The sequence below is a fragment of the Bos indicus genome, chromosome 5, assembly GCF_029378745.1.
Source record: "Bos indicus isolate NIAB-ARS_2022 breed Sahiwal x Tharparkar chromosome 5, NIAB-ARS_B.indTharparkar_mat_pri_1.0, whole genome shotgun sequence".
Lineage (NCBI taxonomy): Eukaryota > Metazoa > Chordata > Mammalia > Artiodactyla > Bovidae > Bos > Bos indicus.
In genome coordinates, this window is record NC_091764.1 from 31,081,930 (window position 1) to 31,101,876 (window position 19,947).

General features: G+C 41.0%; 1 protein-coding gene across 2 annotated transcripts in view; it reads right to left on the minus strand.

Moving 5' to 3' along the window:
• Positions 1 to 112: 112 nt before the first annotated feature.
• The window catches only part of SPMIP11 (sperm microtubule inner protein 11), a 44,468-nt gene continuing 24,633 nt past the window's right edge, over positions 113 to 19,947 (minus strand). Inside the window, exons 2-4 of one of the 2 annotated variants that reach the window (XM_070789192.1) lie at positions 2,951 to 3,073; positions 828 to 972; positions 113 to 392 (exon numbers count right to left, since the gene is read on the minus strand). In XM_070789192.1, the coding sequence (XP_070645293.1) occupies positions 344 to 392; positions 828 to 972; positions 2,951 to 3,073 (317 nt within the window). In that variant the 3' untranslated portion in view covers positions 113 to 343. The remainder of the gene's footprint in view (positions 393 to 827; positions 973 to 2,950; positions 3,074 to 19,947) is intronic. The other variant, XM_070789191.1, reaches the window with a different exon arrangement.

Here is a 19,947-nt window from a genome sequence, read left to right on the forward strand (position 1 = left end):
GTGTGCAGAGAACGTGACCACTCTGAGGCCTGGCAGCATTTGTTACTCTAACTCCTGCCATGCATGAGCTCAGGACCCCTTGTAGTGGTCTGTCCTGGCCCCTCCCAAACTAAGCACCAAGCTCTGACTCCTTCAGGAATCTCTCACAATCCTGATCTCACAGGAATTGGGGAATAATTTCCCACTCCCTCATTTCCTGTGTACACAAGTTACTTCTAGATCAGTCTGTTTATTGCACTTTCTCAGTCCCCTCTTCCCATTAGTCAGCCACTGGAACCAGGATCCCACCCTCTTCACCGCTCCATCTGCAGTACTATCTTGTTCTTCTGCAAACACGTCCTGCTCAATACAGACTGAAGTTTCTGTCATTGAGAATAGAGTGATCCATAAACCTGGAAAAGAAACAGCCTCAGATTCAGCCACGTTAGGCTGGACTGGGGGTGGGGGGGCACTTAAACCTTGAATGGGCAGGGGTAGTGATGAAGAAGTGGAGCTGCTGCCAATGGGTGGTGCTTAGAGGGGTGGGAGGTGGCAGCGAAGGGAGCAGAAACATTCCAGACCTCCCACAGGAATGCTGTAGATTCTTGAGTCTGTTCAGAAGTCATAGCCATAAGGTGAAACACAAAGACACGGATAAATCTTTAGCTCCTTTGAATAGCCACTACTGCCCAGATTCTGGGGCCAGTTTTCCCTGGTCCAAATAGGAGCAAATAGGTTTTGATCCAAATAGGACCAAAACCTCCTATTCCATTTTCCAACTCTGAATAGAATGGAAAACATCTCCAGGATTTAAGTGATCTCCCCACCCTTACCCCTCCCAACCTAACCTGGTCATTGCGCTTTTGATGAGGCAGTGGCGGGGGTTCTGGATCCATGGCATGGTCTCTTCTGGGCGCGCTCCTGCAGCGTTGGACCGCCAGAAGCTGAAGTTCTGAGCATCAGTCAGGGGGACCCTGAAGACCTGATTAGGGACTGAATGGTTGGGCAGGTTATTAGATTTCTTAGAGTTGGGTGCCCCCTTTTGTGCCTCAGGGCACCACAAGCCCAACCTAGCAACTAGGCTTGACCAGACGCCGAGAAGTCCTGGAAAGGTAGTCACCACACCCAGCTCCACTTCTGGATGTCAGCGTCTTACACCCTTCATGGTCAGTGGAATCAGTCTTGGTTCTTCCTGTGTTTGCCACAAGTCAGTCTCCAAGAGCGCTTTCCCCAGGTGCTAAGGTGGTGCCAAAACAAGTGGTCCACCTACTTGGTTTCTTTTCTGTTTGGCCGTGCCACATGGTTGTGGGATCTCAGTTCCCCAACCAGGGATTGAACCCAGGTCCTCAGCAATAAGAGTGCAGAATCCTAACCACACAACTCACTTGGAAAATGTGCAAGATGGATCTACTGGTTCTTCCTCCCCTCCCCCTTTGGTTATTTCAGGAAATTCTTTGAAATTTAGCAGTGATACTGCCTTATATTTAGGTATTGCTAACATATAATTTATCAAGTGAAAGTGAAGTCGCTCAGTCCTGTCTGACTCTTTTCAACCCCATGGACTGTAGCCTACCAGGCTCCTCCATTCATGGAATTTTCCAGGCAAGAATACTGGAATGGATTGCCATTTCCTTCTCCAGGAGATCTTCCCTACCCAGGGATTGAATCCGGGTCTCCCACATTGTAGGCAGATGCTTTACCATCTGAGCCACTAGGGAAGTCCTATAATTTATCCAGTACCTGTTAAATTCTAAATTTTGTATTAGATATTTAAAAAATTTTGAATATCAGACTTACCTAGATTTTTTTTTTTTGGATTTTCACTCTTAATTTATTGTATAAATCTAATTATATTATACCAGTGTATAAAATTTGTATATGTTTTAAAACTTAGAATTATAGCCTATATTCTGGCTATCTAGTCTTTATTATTAAAAAAAAAAAAACAAAAAAACCCTACTGTACTATTGGGGCCTTCCAGGTGGCTTAACGGCAAAGAATCTGCCTGCCAATGCAGGAGACTCGGGTTTGATTCCTGGGTTGGGAAGCCCCTCTGAGGAAGGAAGTGGCAATGCACTCCGGTATTCTTGCCTGGGAAATCTCATGGATAGAGGAGCCTGGGGGGCTACATACAGTCCATGGGGTTGCAAAGAGTCCAATAGGATTAAGCAAAAAAACCAAACAAACCACACTTCCACTTTTCACTGTTACAACTAGGCTATTAACATATTGATACAGTTCTGTCACCACAGGATCCCAGAGTTGCCCTTTTATAGTCACATACTCCTCCCCCGACTCCTTGGTAATTAGTAATGTGTTCTTCAGTTCTGTTATTTTGTCAGTTTAAGAATGTTGTATAAATGGCATCATACAGGGGACTGGCTTTCTTTACATAGTAGAATTTCCTGGAGATTCCTGCAAGTATCTGCCTATATCAGTAGCTTGTCCTAGGTACTTTTTTAAATGTAAGTTTCTCTTTCACAAAAAACACTAGAGTGTTAATCCAGTTTTCAGATGGTCCAGAGAGGTTAAGTGATCAAAGGATTTTGCCCAAGGTCACACAGCTTGTTTGGAGTTGAAACTCAGTTCAAATTCCAAAGCTTTGATCCTCATAACAATCCTGTAAGATTGGTGGAGTTGGCATTTTCTGCCCTTTTTTTTTTAAATGAATGAGGAAACAAGTTAAAAAAGGATAAGTGACTTATCCATGGTGAGACACTAGAAAGAGACAGAAAGTACTCACAGAGACAGAGCAGAACTCACAAAGTTCTGCTGTCAATTCTGATTCAGTTTTTATCTTATCTTGTTTACCTCACTATTGGAGCCTATTTCTCCCTCTTCTCAGTCTCTTCTTGGCTCTTTCTGACCTCGCTGCCTGCTCTAAAACAGCGCCCCACCACATCCCAGCCACTTTAGCAACACAGATGCACCTTTTCTGCCCCTAGAATGGTGACAAATCCAAGACACTTACATGTCTTTAACGATACCTTCCGAACAGCTTCGTGGTACTTTGTGTGGCTATTTTGGTGCACAGAATAATTCCCATCTTCTGAGAAAATAGGGGGAAGCCTAGTGGGTACTGGATCCTTCTGGTCTGAAATGAGAGCAGACTTGTTCTGAGTACCTAGCAAATGGGATTATTCGACTTTCTCAGTCTCTGGTCTCCATGCTAACCAGGTACAGGGCAGGGATCCCTCCAAGCCCCTCACAAGCCAAGTGTTGCAGGGTTAGAAGGGGTTCATGGGACACAGTAGTATCAGGAAGAGCATTTTGGGCAGCAGGTATCAAGTGTGTTAGGAGCATTAGAGAGGTCTTAGCTTGCTTTTGGTTTAGAGCTGGACTGGTGCTGGGTCAAGTGGAGAGGGACAGGGCCAGGAGCTGGAAAGGCAGTATAGAGTGGGATAGTGTAGTCTTAGGTTTAGGAATCTTATCAGATGCAAAATCTGTATCTTCTTATAGTGACTGAAAAGATGAGATTTTCCTTACCCAGTGCTGTGGTCTGAATGTTTGAATTCCCTCCACTCCCCGCCCCCTGCCCCCAACCAAATCCATATGTTGAAAACCTAATGCCGAAGGTAATAGCATTTGGAGGCGGGGCTCTTGGGGTGTGATTCATGAGATGAATCCCCCATGAATGGAACAAGTGCCCTTATAAAAAGAGGTCTGAGAGAGCTTCCTGGCCCCGTCTGCCATGTGAGGGAACAACAGGAAGTCTGCAACCTGGAAGAGAGCCCTCACCTGGCTTCCTGATCCTGGACTGCCAGCCTCCTCTGAGAAATAAATCTCTGTTGTTTATAAGCCACCCAGTCTATGGTATTTTGTTACAGGAGCCTGCATGGACTAAGATACCCAGCCTCTCTTATAGCAAGGCCAAGGGCCAAGAGTTTTGGCTAGGCCAATCAACATGTCTTCTTCAGATTTTGAATCAAAGATTGGGGTTGCAAAGAAGCTGGGACCATGTGAAGCCTTTTTCTGTTGATGGAGGTTGGGGCAGTGAAGCTGCCTCTTGTCTCCAGCAGCATTGTCTGGGGCCCAGTGTCCTCAGCGCCAGCAGTGTCCACCACAGCACTGAATGCACTGGTGTCTCTGCACAGCCAGGTCTATGGCATGATTGTGAACCTTGTTCCTGGTTACTATCTGCCAAACTTGGTTCTCTGTCCCTTCTACAGTTTTTCTGTGCCTCCTAATATTTTTTAAACAACTACTTCAAGGACTTGCCTGGTGGTCTAGTGGTTAAGAATTTGCCTTGCAATGCAGGGGGCTTGGGTTTGATCCCTGGTCAGGGAACTAAGTCCCACACGCCACAGAGCACCTGAGCCCATGTACCACAACTAGAGGGTCTGTGGGCTGCAGTGAAAGATCTCACATGTTGCAACTAAGACCTGAAACACCTGAATAATTATTTTTTAAAATAAAAAATTACTTATTGTATAACACACACACAAAAAGTTATATATATATAATTTATACAACTTAATGAATTTGGAGATAAGTATACACCTGTGAAACCATCACTAAAATCTATGCCACAAACATATCTGTCTCCTCCAAAAACTTCCTCTCACCTTTATTATTATTTTGTAACAAGAACATCTAACAAACTCTTGTCTCTTTGCAGAGTTAAACTTCCTCTCACCTTCTTTATTATTATTTTGTAACAAGAACTTCTAACATAAACTCTCATCTCTTTGCAGAGTTAAACTTCCTCTCACCTTCTTTATTATTTTGTAACAAGAACATCTAACATGAACTCTAGTCTCTTTGCAGAGTTTTAGTATATAGTATAGTATTTACTATGCTGTACAGTAGATCTCTAGGATTTATTCTTCTTGCATAGCTGAAACTTTGTACCCTTTGATTATTGCCCTCCTGTTTTTTCCTCCCCTGAGCCTCTGGAAAACACTATTGTATTCTTTGGTTCTATTGAGTTTAATTATTTTAGATTCCTCATATAAGTGGTATCGTGTAATATGTGTCTTCTGTCTGGCTTATTTCACTTGGCATATCTTCCAGGTTCATCCATGTTGTTGCAAATGCCAGGATTTCCCTAGGTTTTTTTTTAAGGCCAACTAATATTCCATTGTATGCATTTACCACATTAAAAAAATCCATCCAAGCCCTAATGGACATTTCTGTTACTTCGATGTCTTGGATAGTGTGCATAATGCTGCAACAAATATGAAAGTGCAGATTTCCCTTTGAGATCATGATTTCAATTTCTTTGGGGATATATATACCAGAAGTGAGATTATTGGGTCATATGGTAGTTCTATTTTAATTTCTTGAGAAATTGCCCTGTTTTCTACAGTGGCTGTATCCATTTGCTTACCTACCACAATGCATGTGGGTTCCCTTTTCTTCTCACCAATGCTGTTAACTTTTGTGGATTTTGTTTTTTATTATACCCACTTTAAGAGGTGTGAGGTGATATATCATTGTGGTTTTAATTTGCATTTCCCTAATGATTAGATGTTGAGCATCTTTTCATATACCTGTTGGCCATTTGTGTGTCTTCTTTGGAGAAGTCTATTCAGATCCTCTGCCCATTTAATTGGATTTTCTTTATTTTTTGCTGTTGAGTTATAGGAATTCATTATGTGTTTTGGTTATTAACCCTTTATCATATATATGGTTTTCAAGTATTTTCTCCCATACTGTAGGTTGTCTTTTCAATTTGTTTCTTTTGCCATATGGAAGCTTTTAAGTTTGGTGTAATCTCACCACCATCTTTAAAAAAAATTCATGTTCTGCTTAAATAGGCTAGATTTGGCTTGCATCTCAGAACTGAGCTTGTCGTGAACTGAATCAAAGTTTGCCATTCTCTCTGGAAATCGTTTGTTGAGATTGCTGCCTCATCTCGGGCGGGTGGTGGGGATGCCCGCTGTTCTGTAGTTCTTCCGCAGTTCCTGCTTTCCCCTTTATTCTGCTTGGCCCCACACGTTCATCATCTCTGTCCCTCCACCCTCCCTTTTGCCCTCCCATGGACATCCTTAACATTCTCTGCGACAGTGACACCACCAGAGTGGGGCAAAGTTTGAGTCCCCTCCATTGACAGTTGAGGGCCGGGACAGGTGGAACCCTGGACTGAACCAGGGGTTGGCTTTGTACTTCATCGCAGGTTACATTTCCTAGAAACAGTGTCATCTGAGTTTGGTTGTTTCACTTTGGGCTAAGTGAGGGTGGCGGAATGTCCATGGCCAAGTAAGTGCAGACCGAGGAAGAGCAAGAGCATATTCCTAGTGAGCAATGGGACCTGGACTGCAGGTAAGTACTAACTAGGGTGCAGGTGACAGTGGGAACTCTTTCTCTGGTCCTGAGGCCTCAGGCTGATTGTTCTTTAAAGTATAGCCATATGAGTATTATCAGATGACTGTTACGTCAGTTTCTGAGTAGTAGGTGCCCAGCTTCCTGTATGGGTTACCATGTGCTTGGAGGTATCTTAGACAGTATCACCCACTTGGATGCCTTCTTCTTGAATCAAGCACCAGTTGGCCTACTCCTCGGATCAGTATTTGGCATGCTGGAAGATATTTTTGGTAACCCATAACTTTGCCAAGTTTTGGAAGCCATCTGAGGTGAAGGGTGGTGAGGGGTAGGTAAGAATCATGTCACAGCTACTGTGAAAGGGCATGTTCTGGATAGCGTGATGCAATGAACTCTTTATAAGCAAGTTCCACTGTGGCAAGGGAGAAAATTTCATCATTTTTTTGGCAGATGGTATAAGAGAGGTTCTTCATCCACTTGGTTAATACTATACTGCATATGGTTTTTTGTGGTAAATAGATAGGAAGGGCCCTGACAGCTTCTTCTAGAACCAGGCCATAAGTTAGGAATTGCCACATGACCAGATTTAATGCTTTGAATGGACTGTGAAGGATATATGGGATAATGCAAAAATAGTTGGCTGGATCTTCTACTTTTCCAAATATATGTTGTAGATTTCTCAGTAGTATAAGGGCCCCTAAGAAGGTCACAAAATCTTAGTTTCCCACTGCTTTGCCCACTGTTTCTGTTAGTTGGAACTGGGGCTGATTGGCCACAATGTTTTCAGGCTGAAAACTCTTTAGAATGGGTCTACCTATGATGGTTCAGATGGTAAAGAATCTTCCTGCGATGCAGGAGACCTGGGTTTAATCCCTGGGTCAGGAAGATCCCCTGGAAAAGGGCGTAGTTACCCACCCCAGTATTCTTGCCTGGAAAATTTCATGGACAGAGGAGCCTGGTGGGCTATAGCCCATGGGGTCACAAAGAGTTGGACGTGACTGAGCGACTAAGCATGTACGCTACCTCAGTGGCTCCCAGAATTCTGAATTTTAGGTTAAGGTATTTGCCTGTCTGTTCCAGATTCTTAGTACATAGTGATGATAATATCTAACAGATATTACTTGAAGTTGGTGTCACTGTAAGCAGAGTAATACCACCCAGACTAGAAATGCATGCAAGATATTTGTAGAACATACTTGTAGAAATGCAAACAACATTTCCAGATGTTGTGGTATTGTACATAAAATATGACTCCTATCTAAGAGGTTATATCAGATACGAGGCAAGTTGACTAGAGTATTAACACAGACTGAAACTGGTTGGAGTATTTTTGGGAGCTATCTTGCACTTAGTCTTTCCTGATATCAGGAAATTGTCAGTGATTTGGGAGAAAGTGAACAAGAACATAAACCCAGGGAACCAGACCAATTCACAGGGCACATTTTACACATGGAGGCAGTGCCTTTACCTCCAAAAATATCTTCCTTAAAGTGGTGCAGTTCTTCAGAATTCTGAACACAGGAAAAGTGTTGGGGGGGGGGAGGGGCGGGGCGGCAGCCATGAGATAAGAGAGAGACAGTGCTGGTTGCAGACTGCTGATATAAAATGGACTGCATGGATCTTCTAGCGATAACAACAATAAGAGCTGATATGCAATGAATGTGCTTGGCACAACTGTAAATACAACGTGGGTACTATTACCTTATTTTATAAATGGAGAAATGGAGGCCCAGAGAAGTTTAGTGATTTGCCAAGATCACATGACTAGCATATGGCCAAGACATGATTTAACCCAGCACTCTGGCTCTACTGCCCATGCTCTTAACCACCACATTAAATTGGCTTCTGAAATATCATCAGGGTTTCCAGGAAAGACCAAGGGCTAAGGAAAAATATGAACTGACAGAACTACCCTCTTAGTGGGCTCTCTTGTGTATAGCTCAATGACGGCCCTGTTAAGGGTGTCTTCTCACCCTAAAGAAGCCTTGTGTTGGGTAAGGGACTTTGTAATGATATTACCTTGTTCCAGAAGCAGATCTCTGCCTCCCTGAGCGTCACTTAAATGCAGAACATCATTTCCTATGGCTAGCATCGAGGGAACAGAGAAGACTGGAACCTGGTGGGTCACTCTTCAGTGGATTAGACCAGTCTCAGCGGGGAGAACCGGTAGGGAAAGACCAAGCCCCTGTGAAAAAAGTGGTCTACCTGCTGCAATACAGACACAGGCACCTACCTTGGAGGTGGCTTTGGCAGGGTGGTATTACTCTGCTCGCAGTTATACCAACTTCAAGACAACTGCAAGTAATGTCTATTAGATGTTATCTAACTGTGAGTAGCTTGAGTATCTTCTCCCTCTAGTTTCAGGTGGATGAGGATGACGGTCTGTAGCAGCTATGAGATGTATGAGTGTTTCCAAAAATTCACTTCTATAATTTCAGTATGTTTATCCATTTAGAAAGGTGGAGGAGCTCAGACTTTGGCCAGTTCACTCTTGGCTGCATTGTGCCGTTCACGCTCCTGTTCTAAAAGCCAGAACTACAGTGCCCTCTGCTGGAGTCTAAGAATGGCATATCCAGCTGTCTTCTCATAGCGGGTCATCAAACAGGCAGCTAGGAGAGGTCAACAGAACTAGGAGACTGAGCAGAGTACTTTCCAGCAAGGGTGGGGAAAACCACCTATGGGATCCCTTTGACAAGATCCAGAAAATGAGAATACAAGTGATACATACTCAGCTTTTACCAAAGATTTACTTTTTCTTTGAAGAGATTCATTTGGAAGTAAGAGCAACCAGGAGGACTCATTATGGAATTCCTCTGGGAGGAGGAATGATAAGGCTGCAGTGGAGGAAGATGGAGTGAGGCCCTTTGGATATGCAGAGCTCAGAGGTCACTGTGTCTGTGGCTGGAGGGCAGTCACTAGAGAGTCTGGCAGGCAGACTCTGTCATTTGTTTCCAATTAAGAACAAGTATGAGCACTCTTTACCGCCAATCCCCATCAGTCTGCCTCTGAGATGCCTGTCAGTGGGCAATGCCCTGAGTAGAGATGTGTGTTGGGATGATGTCTAGCTTGACCTAGGTTTTTCATATAACAAGGCAAGGGAGTTGTCTTAGCAAAGGACCACATAAGGGAATTTTTCTGAAATTCTAAGACACTTCTGAACCAAGAAAAGAGTCCACATGTGATGCTAAAAGAAGATGGGAGAACAAGATTCAAAGCAACTTGTGAGACAGATTCAGCAAAGGAAAGGACAGATATGTGGCCAGGCTCTCCTGGGGATAGGGAAGGGAAAGTTTAGGCACTCGAGGTGAATGAACTCAGGAAGCTGGGCTGAACCTGCAGGGGCAACTAGTAGAATTAGGATCAGTAAGGTGAGTCTGGGAGGGGTAGGAATTACTGATTGATGGACAAGAGAGTTCTGGTCACTGGTCAGGGATGCTCTTCTGTGAGCAACTGCAATTGACCAGGCTCTTTCAGGGTCTGGATGAACTATCCTTTGATGCCAGCTAGCATTTGTTGCTTCTCAAGAAATCTTATGGTTAAAAATATTGCTTTCCATGGGAACTCCCTGGTGGTCTGATGGTTAGGACTCGGCGCTTTCACTGCCAAAGGGCCCAGGTTCAATCCCTGGTTGAGGAACTAAGATCCAAATATATATACTGCTTTTCAGGTTCTCTACCCCTGGCAGGTATGTTTTGAGTAGCAAATATATTCTAGTCAGAGGAAAGGTATATATTCCCTATGTAAATAAAATTATGGTTTTTAACTTTTCTTCCAATCATCTGTCATACAGTTTTATGTGCTAGGTCTTAGGTGTATTACATACATTGAATATTTAATTTACTCTCCAAAACAGATCAGTAAGGAAGGCATTATCATCTCCATTTACAGGTGAGGAAAATGGGGCACTCTGAATTTGCTTAGTGTGAGATAGCTTTGAGTACCTGAGAAAAATGAGTTTCTGAAGTCAAGGATAAACCAAAATATGCTCTCCACACCCAGTTTTCCTCTTTGGCTTTTCTATTTTGGTTCTTTATCAGGAGGAAAAGAAAGGAAGGGGGCAGAGACTGGCAGAATATTTAGTTACCTGTGTTGACTCACTTCTACAAGTTTTCATTATAACAAGGAAAGCTTGAGTGGGCCCTCATATCTACTAGAAGTGAAAAAAAACTTTCTTCAAAGAAAAATTGTGAATAACTTAAAAATATCATTATAGTATGTGTTAAGAATGTGAAGTGTTAATAGGTTCATTTTAATGTTGCTGTTAAAGCCCTCACTGAAGAGCCAGGTAAGAGTGGCTGATCTGAGCATGGAGAACAGGTTGAAGTGCTAGTACAGGCAGTCAGAAAAAGGTCAAGCCTCTTGAGTGAATGTATTAACAAGGTGAAATCAGTCAGAAAGCGAGCAGAGCCAGAGACTCATTCTGAAGACAAGTGTGGGTTACAACTCACAGTCCTGTAAGGTCACTTGTGTTGTGGAACTAAGGCTGAGCAGTCAGGAACTGTGTGTTCCTTAAATTAATGAATGTAGAAACTGAGATTAGAAAGACCTGGTTAAGCATGGTGGATGGATGTGGTTTTGTAAGAGCCAAACAGAATGCAGAACGCAGTATTTTCTCCACACATACTTTTTCCAAACCAGTTCTGAAGTAACAGAAAGGTATGAAGTAAGTTCCCCATTATGGTGGTCCACATTCCCAATCCTCTACCAGCTGACATATTGTAAGCAACATTAGCCCCATCCGGATTCAGAACCAGGTGAGCTCTGTTGCTCTTTCTTGTTAATGTGTTAAATAAGATGAAAGCTAAGAGTTTACCATTTAATTTAGCAACATCACCATGGATAGGAGCACTGGTGACTAGGTATGTTTCAGTGGACTGGTGGGGGCAAGAGCCCGATTGATGCAGGTTCAAGAGAGACTGGCAGGACATTTGGAGACAGAAAGACCCGACAATTCTTTTAAGAAGCTTTTGACAGAAAGACCCGACAATTCTTTTGAGAAGCTTTTCTGTATAGGGGGTAGGCAGGGAAATAGGATGTAAGGTTTTAAGATGGAAGAAATTATAGCATGTATGTATGTAGATAGGAATGGTTAGACACAGAAAAACTGATGCAACAGTTGGAGTAGTATTGGAGTAGTATCTTTGAATAGTCGAAGATCTGATGCACAAGTGGAGGGGTTGGTCTTAAGTGTGTAGAACATTCACTTGTTATTATAAGACATATATGGGCACAGATGCAGGTAGATAGATAGATACGGTTTGTGAGGGGTTATATAAATTATCTTCCAGTTGCTTCCATTTTCACTGTGAAATAGAAGGAAAGTCATTATCTGAGAGTGAGGATAGGGGAGGAAGTGGTGGAGGTTTGAGGGAAGAGAAGGTATGAAGAGGCCTTCAGAAGAGTGCATAGAACAAAGAAATGTAGTCTGACATTTGGGCAGCCATGAAGACCCATTTAAGTTTAGTGATCAGGAATTTTAAAGTGAGGTCAATCAGCATGGTTGTTTTTCTCCTGTTGATGAGTCTAAACTACTTTTCCTAGGAATTTTGGTATAATCACAAGTGGGAGGGGGGAGAGTGGTGGAGAAAGAAATGGGGACAACAGCTTGAGGGGACCATATGATCGGAGAGGATTCCTTTTTTTCCCAGATGGAAGAGATTACAGCATATTTGTATACTTAGGGGAATGATCTGGGAAGAGGGAAAAAACTGAGGGAAAAGGGGATAATTACAGGAGCAAAATCCTTGAGGTTAAGAGTGGATTAGATCCATGACTTCCCTGGTGGTCCAGTAGTTAAGAATCCGCCTGCCAATGCAGGGACGCAGGTTCAGTCTCTGTTCCAGGAAGATCCCACGTGCCACAGAGCAACTAAGCCTATGTGCCACAACTACTGAGCCTGCGCTGCAGAGCCCATGCTTCATAACAAGACATGCCACCACAATGAGAAGCCCATTGCGCTGCAACAAAGAGTAGCCTCCACTTGCCACAACTAGAGAAAGCCCACTTACAGCAACAAAGATCCAGTGCAGCCAAAAATAAATAAACCTAAAAAAAGTGGATGAGATATAATAGACAAATGGAGTTAGTTCATTCATTGTAGCAGAGGGAAGATAGAAATGCAGTGGAATGTTAGATGTGATGATGGAAAGTGTCTTTTGATTACTCCTACTTAGTTAAATAAGGAACAAGGAAGTTATTACCTCAGAGTGAGGATGGGAGAGGGCATTTTAGAGATTTGAGGAGAGAATAGATGTAAAGTTGCCTTGAGGAGCAGGAGAGTGGCTAGGGAAATATAATAGGATTATCAGGAAGTCCCAAGTGCTCACTTGAGATTTGCGGTTATTGTTCCTAATCATTCTAGGAAGACTAGATGTCCAGGAGGACAGCCATATACACATACCTTTGTCTTGACAGATTGCCCTGGAGTTCAACACTCCAACTCCCTTGAGTTTCATAGCCTTATCCTGAGCTTCTAGAGTCAGCCTATGTACCCCAGAGCTTGGTCACATGAGCCCAGACTTCAGTTCTGGGGCAGCTGAAGTGGCTTCAAGGGAATACTAGAAACAGAACATAATTGCTATTGAGTGGAATTTGTACATAGAGGTCTGAATAATACAACTGAAACCAAACTTCGCAGAGGGTAGTCAAGTTCCCTGAATGTCTTTGTGCATAGATATTTCAGGATGTGCACAATTAAAATGACTGGTAAAGAACATACAATATGCTGCCACTTTATGGCAAAAGACACACATGGATTGAAAGTGAGGGATGGAAAAAGATACTTCATGCAAATGGAAACAGTAAGAAATCAGGGGTAGCAATAGTCTTATTAGACAAAATAGACTTTAAAACAAAGTCCATGAAGAAAGACAAAGAAGGACACTATATAATGATAAAGGAATCATTATATTACAAAAAGAGGATATTACATGTGTTATTAATAACATATATACACCCAATACATACCCAACAAGACAAAATGGTTCTCTGAAGAGGTATTACAAAATAGCTGAAAAAAGAAGAGAAACAAAAGGCAAAGGAGGAAAGGAAAGATATACCCATCTGAATGCAGAGTTCCAAAGAATAGCAAGGAGAGATGAGAAAGCCTTCCTAAGTGAACAATGCAAAGAAATAGAGGAAAACAATAGAGTGGGAATGACTAGAGATCTCTTCAAGAAAATTAGAGATACCAAGGGAACATGTCATGCAAAATGGGCACAGTAAAGGACAGAAACAGTATGGATCTAACAGAAACAGAAGATACTAAGAAGAGGTGGCAAGAATACATGGAAGAACTGTACAAAAAAGGTCTTAATGAGCCGGATAACCACCATGGTATGTTCACTCACCTAGAATCAGACATCCTGGAGTGTGAAGTCAAGTGGGCCTTAAAAAGCATCACTACAAACAAAACTAGTGGAGGTGATGGAATTCCAGTTGAGCTATTTCAAATCCTAAAGGATGATGATGCTGTTAAAGTGTTGTACTCAATATGCCAGCAAATTTGGAAAACTCATCAGTGACCACAGCACTGGAAAAGGTCAGTTTTCATTCCAATTCCAAAGAAGGGCAATGCCAAAGAATGTTCAAATTATTGTACAATTGTGCTCATTTCACATGCTAGCAAGGTAATGCTCAAAATCCAAGCTAGGCTTCAACAGTATGTTAACAGAGAACTTCCAGATGTACAAGGTAGATTTAGAAAAGGCAGAAGAACAGAGATCAAATGGTCAACATCTGTTGGATCACAGAAAACCCAAAGGAATTCCAGAAAAATATCTACTTCTGCTTCATTGACTAATCTAAAGCCTTTGACTGTGTGGATCACAACAAACTGTGAAAAATTCTTAGAGAGATGGGAATATCAGACCACCTTACCTGCCTCCTGAGAAATCTGTATGCAGGTCAAGAAGCAACAGCTAGAGCCAGACATGGAACAATGGATTTGTTCAAAGTTGAGAAAGGAGGCTGTATATTGTCACCCTGCTTATTTATGCAGCGTACATCATGTGAAATGCTGGACTGAATGACTTGCAAGCTGGAATCAAGATTGCTGGGAGCAATATCAGTAACCTCAGATATGCAGATGACACCGCCCTAATGGAAGAAAGCAAAGAGAAACTAAAGAGGCTCTTGATGAGGTGAAAGACGAGAGTGAAAAAGCTGGCTTAAAACTCAACATTGAAAAAACTAAGATCAATAGCATCTAGTCCCTCACTTCATGGCAAATAGGTGGGGTAACAATGGAAACAGTGAGAGACTTTATTTTCTTGAGTTCCAAAATCACTGCAGATGGTGACTGCAGCCAAGAAACTAAAAGACACTTGCTCCTTGGAAGAAAAGCTATGACAAACTTAGTGTATTAAAAAGCAGAGACATCACTTTGCCAACAAAGGTCCATCTAGTTAAAGCTATGGTTTTTCCAGTAGCCATGTACTGATACGAGAGTTGGACCATAAAGAAGGCTGAACACCAAAGAATTGGTGCTTTCAAACTGTGGTGGTGGAGAAAACTCTTAAGAGTCCCTTGGACAGCAAGGAGATCAAACAGGTCAATCCTAAAGGAAATTTCCTGAATATTAATTGGAAGGACTGAGGCTGAAGCTGAAGCATCAGTACTTTGGCCACCTGATTCAAAGAACTGACTCATTGGAAATGGCCCTAATGCTGGGAAAGACTGAGGGCAGGAGGAGAGGAGAGTGACAGAGAATGGGATAGTTGGATGGCATCACTGACTCAATGGACATGAGTTTGAGCAAACTCCAAGAGATTAGTAAAGGACAGGGAAGCCTGGCGAGCTGCAGTCCATGGGGTTGCAAAGAGTCAGACGTGACTGAGTAACTGAACAACAATAATGGAAATACACCCAATATGGGAGCACCTAATACATAAAACAAATACTAACAGATATAAAGGGAGAAATTGACATGAGTTATGTGTACATATGACGTATGTGTATATATGTAAATATATGTGCATATATACATACACACCTATATATGGTAAATATTTCAGTAATAGTAGAAGACAGCAATGGCACCCCACACCAGTACTCTTGCCTGGAAAATCCCATGGATGGAGGAGCCTGGTGGGCTGCAGTCCATGGGGTTGCTAAGAGTCGGACACGACTGAGCGACTTCACTTTCACTTTTCACTTTCATGCATTGGAGAAGGAGATGGCAACCCATTCCAGTGTTCTTGCCTGGAGAATCCCAGGGACGGGGGAGCCTGGTGGGCTGCTGTCTATGGGGTCGCACAGAGTCGGACACGACTGAAGTGACTTAGCAGCAGCAGCAGCAGGAGACTTTAACACCTCACTGACATCAAAGGACAGATCTTCCAGACAGAAAATCAGTAAAGCAACAGAAATCCTAAAGAACACAATAAAACAGCTGGACTTATATCTACAAGACACTACATCCAAACAAAACAAACAAAACAAAGAACCAGGACTTCCCTGGTGGTGCAATGGATAAGGATCTGCCTGTCAATGCAGGGGGCACATGGGTTTGATCCCTGGTTTGGGAAGATTCCACATGCTGAGGAGCAACTAAGCCCATGCACCACAACTACTGAGCCCATGCTCTAGAGCCCACAAGCTGCAACTACTGAAGCCCACGTGCCTAAAGCCTGCACCACAACAAGAGAAGCCATCACAACGAGAAGCCCATGCACCAGAATAGAGTAGACCCTGCTCGCCACAACTAGAGAAAGTCCGTACAAAGTAATGAAGACCTAGCACAGTCAAAATAAAAATAGATAAATAATTTTTTTAAAAAGAACCAGAGTACACATTCTTTTCAAGTCTCAAGGAACATTTTCTAGAATAGACCACATAATTTCACACAAAACAAGACTCAACAAAGTTAAGAGGAGAGAAATAATTTCAAGCATCTTTTCTGACCATAGCAGTATGAAACTAGAAATCAACCACAGGAGAAAAAAATGCATGTTACAAATGGGAGATGAGCCACAGGTTTCTGACTGGGATACAGTGAAAGTAGTCTGTGATCAAAGTGGGAGTTGGAAGTGCTTTGCTATAGTTTGGCCTTGAATTGCTTCTAGATTTTGAAATTCGCTCTTAGGAAGTTCTTGCCTTACCTCTACACATGGCTGGTTCATTCTCATTCTTCATGAAGTTGCTCAAACATTACTTCCTTGATTATTGTCTAAAGTGGACCTCTCCAAGTTACTTTCCATCATGGGATCTATGAACTCAGTTGCTTCCAAGAGTCAGGCAGATAATGAATGAAACAAACTGAGCAAGAAACTTGTCCAATCAAAATGGTCAGCTGCTACTTTGGCCTTTCGTGCTCATGTGGGAACTTAGGGCCAGTGCGGCCAGTTCTAATCTTTAAGAGAAGTCAGAAATGTGGAATTTACATAAAATCTCCTGAGTTTTAGATGTTGGTCCAAATTTTTTCAAGAAATCACTCTGCAGGCTGAGTCTGGCCCTCTGGCCAGCAGTTTATAACTCCTGAGCCACTGGATCAACTCTCCCACCCTTATATCCTTTCCATACTTGTTATACTTGTTATAATCTGTGAATATCTTGTTTATTTATTTATCGTCTGTGTTAGTCACTTTTGTATTCCCAGTGTCTAACACTGTGCCTGGCTCAGTCAGTTACCAAAAAATAAATATCTGATCTTGAACGAGAAGGGGAGTCTGGATTGATGCCCTACTTGGGGTTTTTCTATGTACTCTGAATATTATATATATGAATTATAAATGTGTTTTATATGTATGTGTGAATTATAAATTTGTGTTTATATAGAGGTGTGTGTATATATATAAACGTGTATACACACATACACATCTATAAATAGCAAATATTTTCTCTTAGTCTTTCTTTTATTTATTAAATTTTGGCCATGCTGCATGGCTTGTGGGTTCTTAGTTCCCAGACCAGGGATCAAACCCAGGTCCTTGGCAATGAAAGTGTGGAGTCCTGACCATATAGACTAACAGGGAATTCCCCTCTTAGTTGCTTTCTTACCTTTAACTTTATGATGTCTTTTGATACAGAATTATAATTTTTTATTTAGGAAAGGTTGTCAATCTTTAATTTTAGGCTTCTGGGTCTTATGTCCTATAAGAAAGCTTTCTGAAATCATCCTAGGATTGTGAAAATATTTTACATTTTCCTCTAATATTTCTATAGTTTTGTCTTATATGCTTAGGTCTTTACATCATCAAGAATTTATTTTTGTGTATAAATATGAGGTAGATATCATATTATGCTAATGATGTCCTTTTTTACTTAATTTACAAAGTGTTTTCTAAAAGTATCAAATGCCTTTTTAGTTCCTAGTGATAGTTGGATATAACTTTTGGACATACAGGTGTGATGTATTTATATTTATCTATTTCCTAATAGTAAATCCTCATTGCATTTCTGGAATAAATCCTACTTGATGGTATATGATTGTCTTTATTCTTGAACTTAGTCTATTAGTGAATTTGTCCATTTATTGGTCTATGGGTTCCTCTTTTGTACTGTATTCTGTATTGTTTTATGTTATTTTATCAGTTTGTGTTAGTATTATAAAATTAATTGGTTATTTTCATTTTTTTCTATAAAGAATGGAATTATCTGTTAACATTTTGAAAATATTTCCTGTCAAAATTGTCTGAGCCCACATTTTATTCTACACACTGTAATAACTTTCATTTTCTCTTATGATTATTGATTTAATAAGTTTATACTTATTTATTTTTAAATGTGTCTTATAATCCAAACATTTACAAAAACACATAAGCCTCTTTTTACTTACTTGACAGTGTTCTTTGAAAGACAAAAGTTAATTTTTATGAAATCCAAGCTATCTATCTTTTCTTCTGTCATTTATGCTTTTGCTGTCATTTATTACAAAACATTGCCTAATCCAAGGTCATGAAGATTTTTCTTCTAAAAGTTTTAAAGTTTTAGGTCTTACATTTATGTCTGTGATCCATTTTGAGTTTATTTTTGCATGTGGTGTGAGGTGGAGCCCAATTTCGTTCTTTTGCATGTGATTACCCAGTTTTTGCAACACCATTTGTTGAAAAAACTATTCTCTCCCATTGAATTGTCTTGGCACCTTTGTTGCAAATCAGTTGACCATAAATATAAGGGTTTATTTCTAGACTCTCAGTTCTATTTCACTGATCTAATATGGCAATTCTTAGGCCAACATCACCATGGTCTTGATTATAGAAGCTTTGTAGAAGAATTGAAATTGGGAAGTATGTCCTCCATCATTCTTATTCTTCAAGATTGCTTTGGTTATTCTGGATACCCTACTTTTTCATATGAATTTTAGAGTATCTTGTCAATTTCTATCAGATATCATTATTTTTGGGTAATATTTCTTTTTTTTTTTTAACTGAAGTATAGTTGACATACAATATTACATTAGTCTCATTTGGGTGATATTTCACCACAAGGAATTCTAAGCTTCTAAAATATGTCTGGAAAGGGACCTCACATTTATCGCCACACCCCCATATCCTAACTTACATATAGAATTTGGCAAATATTCAGGAATCTCTAGCTTGGTCCAGGACAAGCTTATCTAAGTTTTTATCAATAATTCTTTTCAATGTCCTAGTTCCTTGATGTATTTTAGAATATTAAATGTGAATAGCTCAATATTATAAATATTAGGAGCTCTTCTAAAGAAGCTCCATTGAATAGGTTTGCTAGACTAATTAATGTTCTGCATTTCCTCTGAAAAATATATTAAAAGATGCCTATAACACTCCAGTTGCAGCCAAGAGCTACTCTCTAGCATACCTGCATACTTATGCTCCCACCAGTTGAACTGTATGCATACCAAGAGTCAGCTGTGATTTTTCTCCCTGCAAAATTTACTCCAGTTTTACTTTGTAATTACAATTTAATGATATATTACTTAAACTAATGGAATATGTATTTTTAAAAAAGGATCAGTGGGTGCCTCCATGAGGTTTACTGCTGCTGCTGCTGCTGCTAAGTCTCTTCAGTCGTGTCCGACTCTGTGCGACCCCACAGACGGCAGCCCACTAGGCTCCGCCGTCCCTGGGATTCTCCAGGCAAGAACACTGGAGTGGGTTGCCATTTCCTTCTCCAATGCATGAAAGTGAAAAGTGAAACTGAGGTTTACTAGGGGCACCCAAAGCAAATAGTCCCAACCTTTCTCTATAAAATGTATCAAGCAAGAATTAAATAAACTTCTGGGATATTAAAAAAAAGAGCAGTGATTTTGTATAAAAATGAAATTGAATGCTTTGGAAAAACTCATGCCTAAATTTTACACTTGGAGGTAAAATGGATGTGAGTTAGAAAATTACCATTTTGCAACTATCATAGAGATAACCGAATCATCAGTATAAGCTAAAATTAGTAAGAAAAAGTTTGATGTAAAATAGGGTATTTACATTTTTTCAAAATATCTTCCTGGAAATCACTACTAATTACAAAATAAAAATAGCAACTTTGAAACTGTTTGGGTTTCGTCTCAGGGGCTCTGAAGAGCTCTGATACTGTAGTACTTTATGTCTCAGTGCAGAAAAGAATTCAACAAGAGACAAAATGATAGATAAGAAGTAGCTGATTAGAAAAGGACACTTGGAGGCTTACAAGTAGGTGGACAAGGGGATGCCATGCTCCGAGAACTTACTGGGCTAGTTTTATAATCATAGGAAAAGTGGGGAGAGGGAGAAGGACATCTTTGTCTTTCTT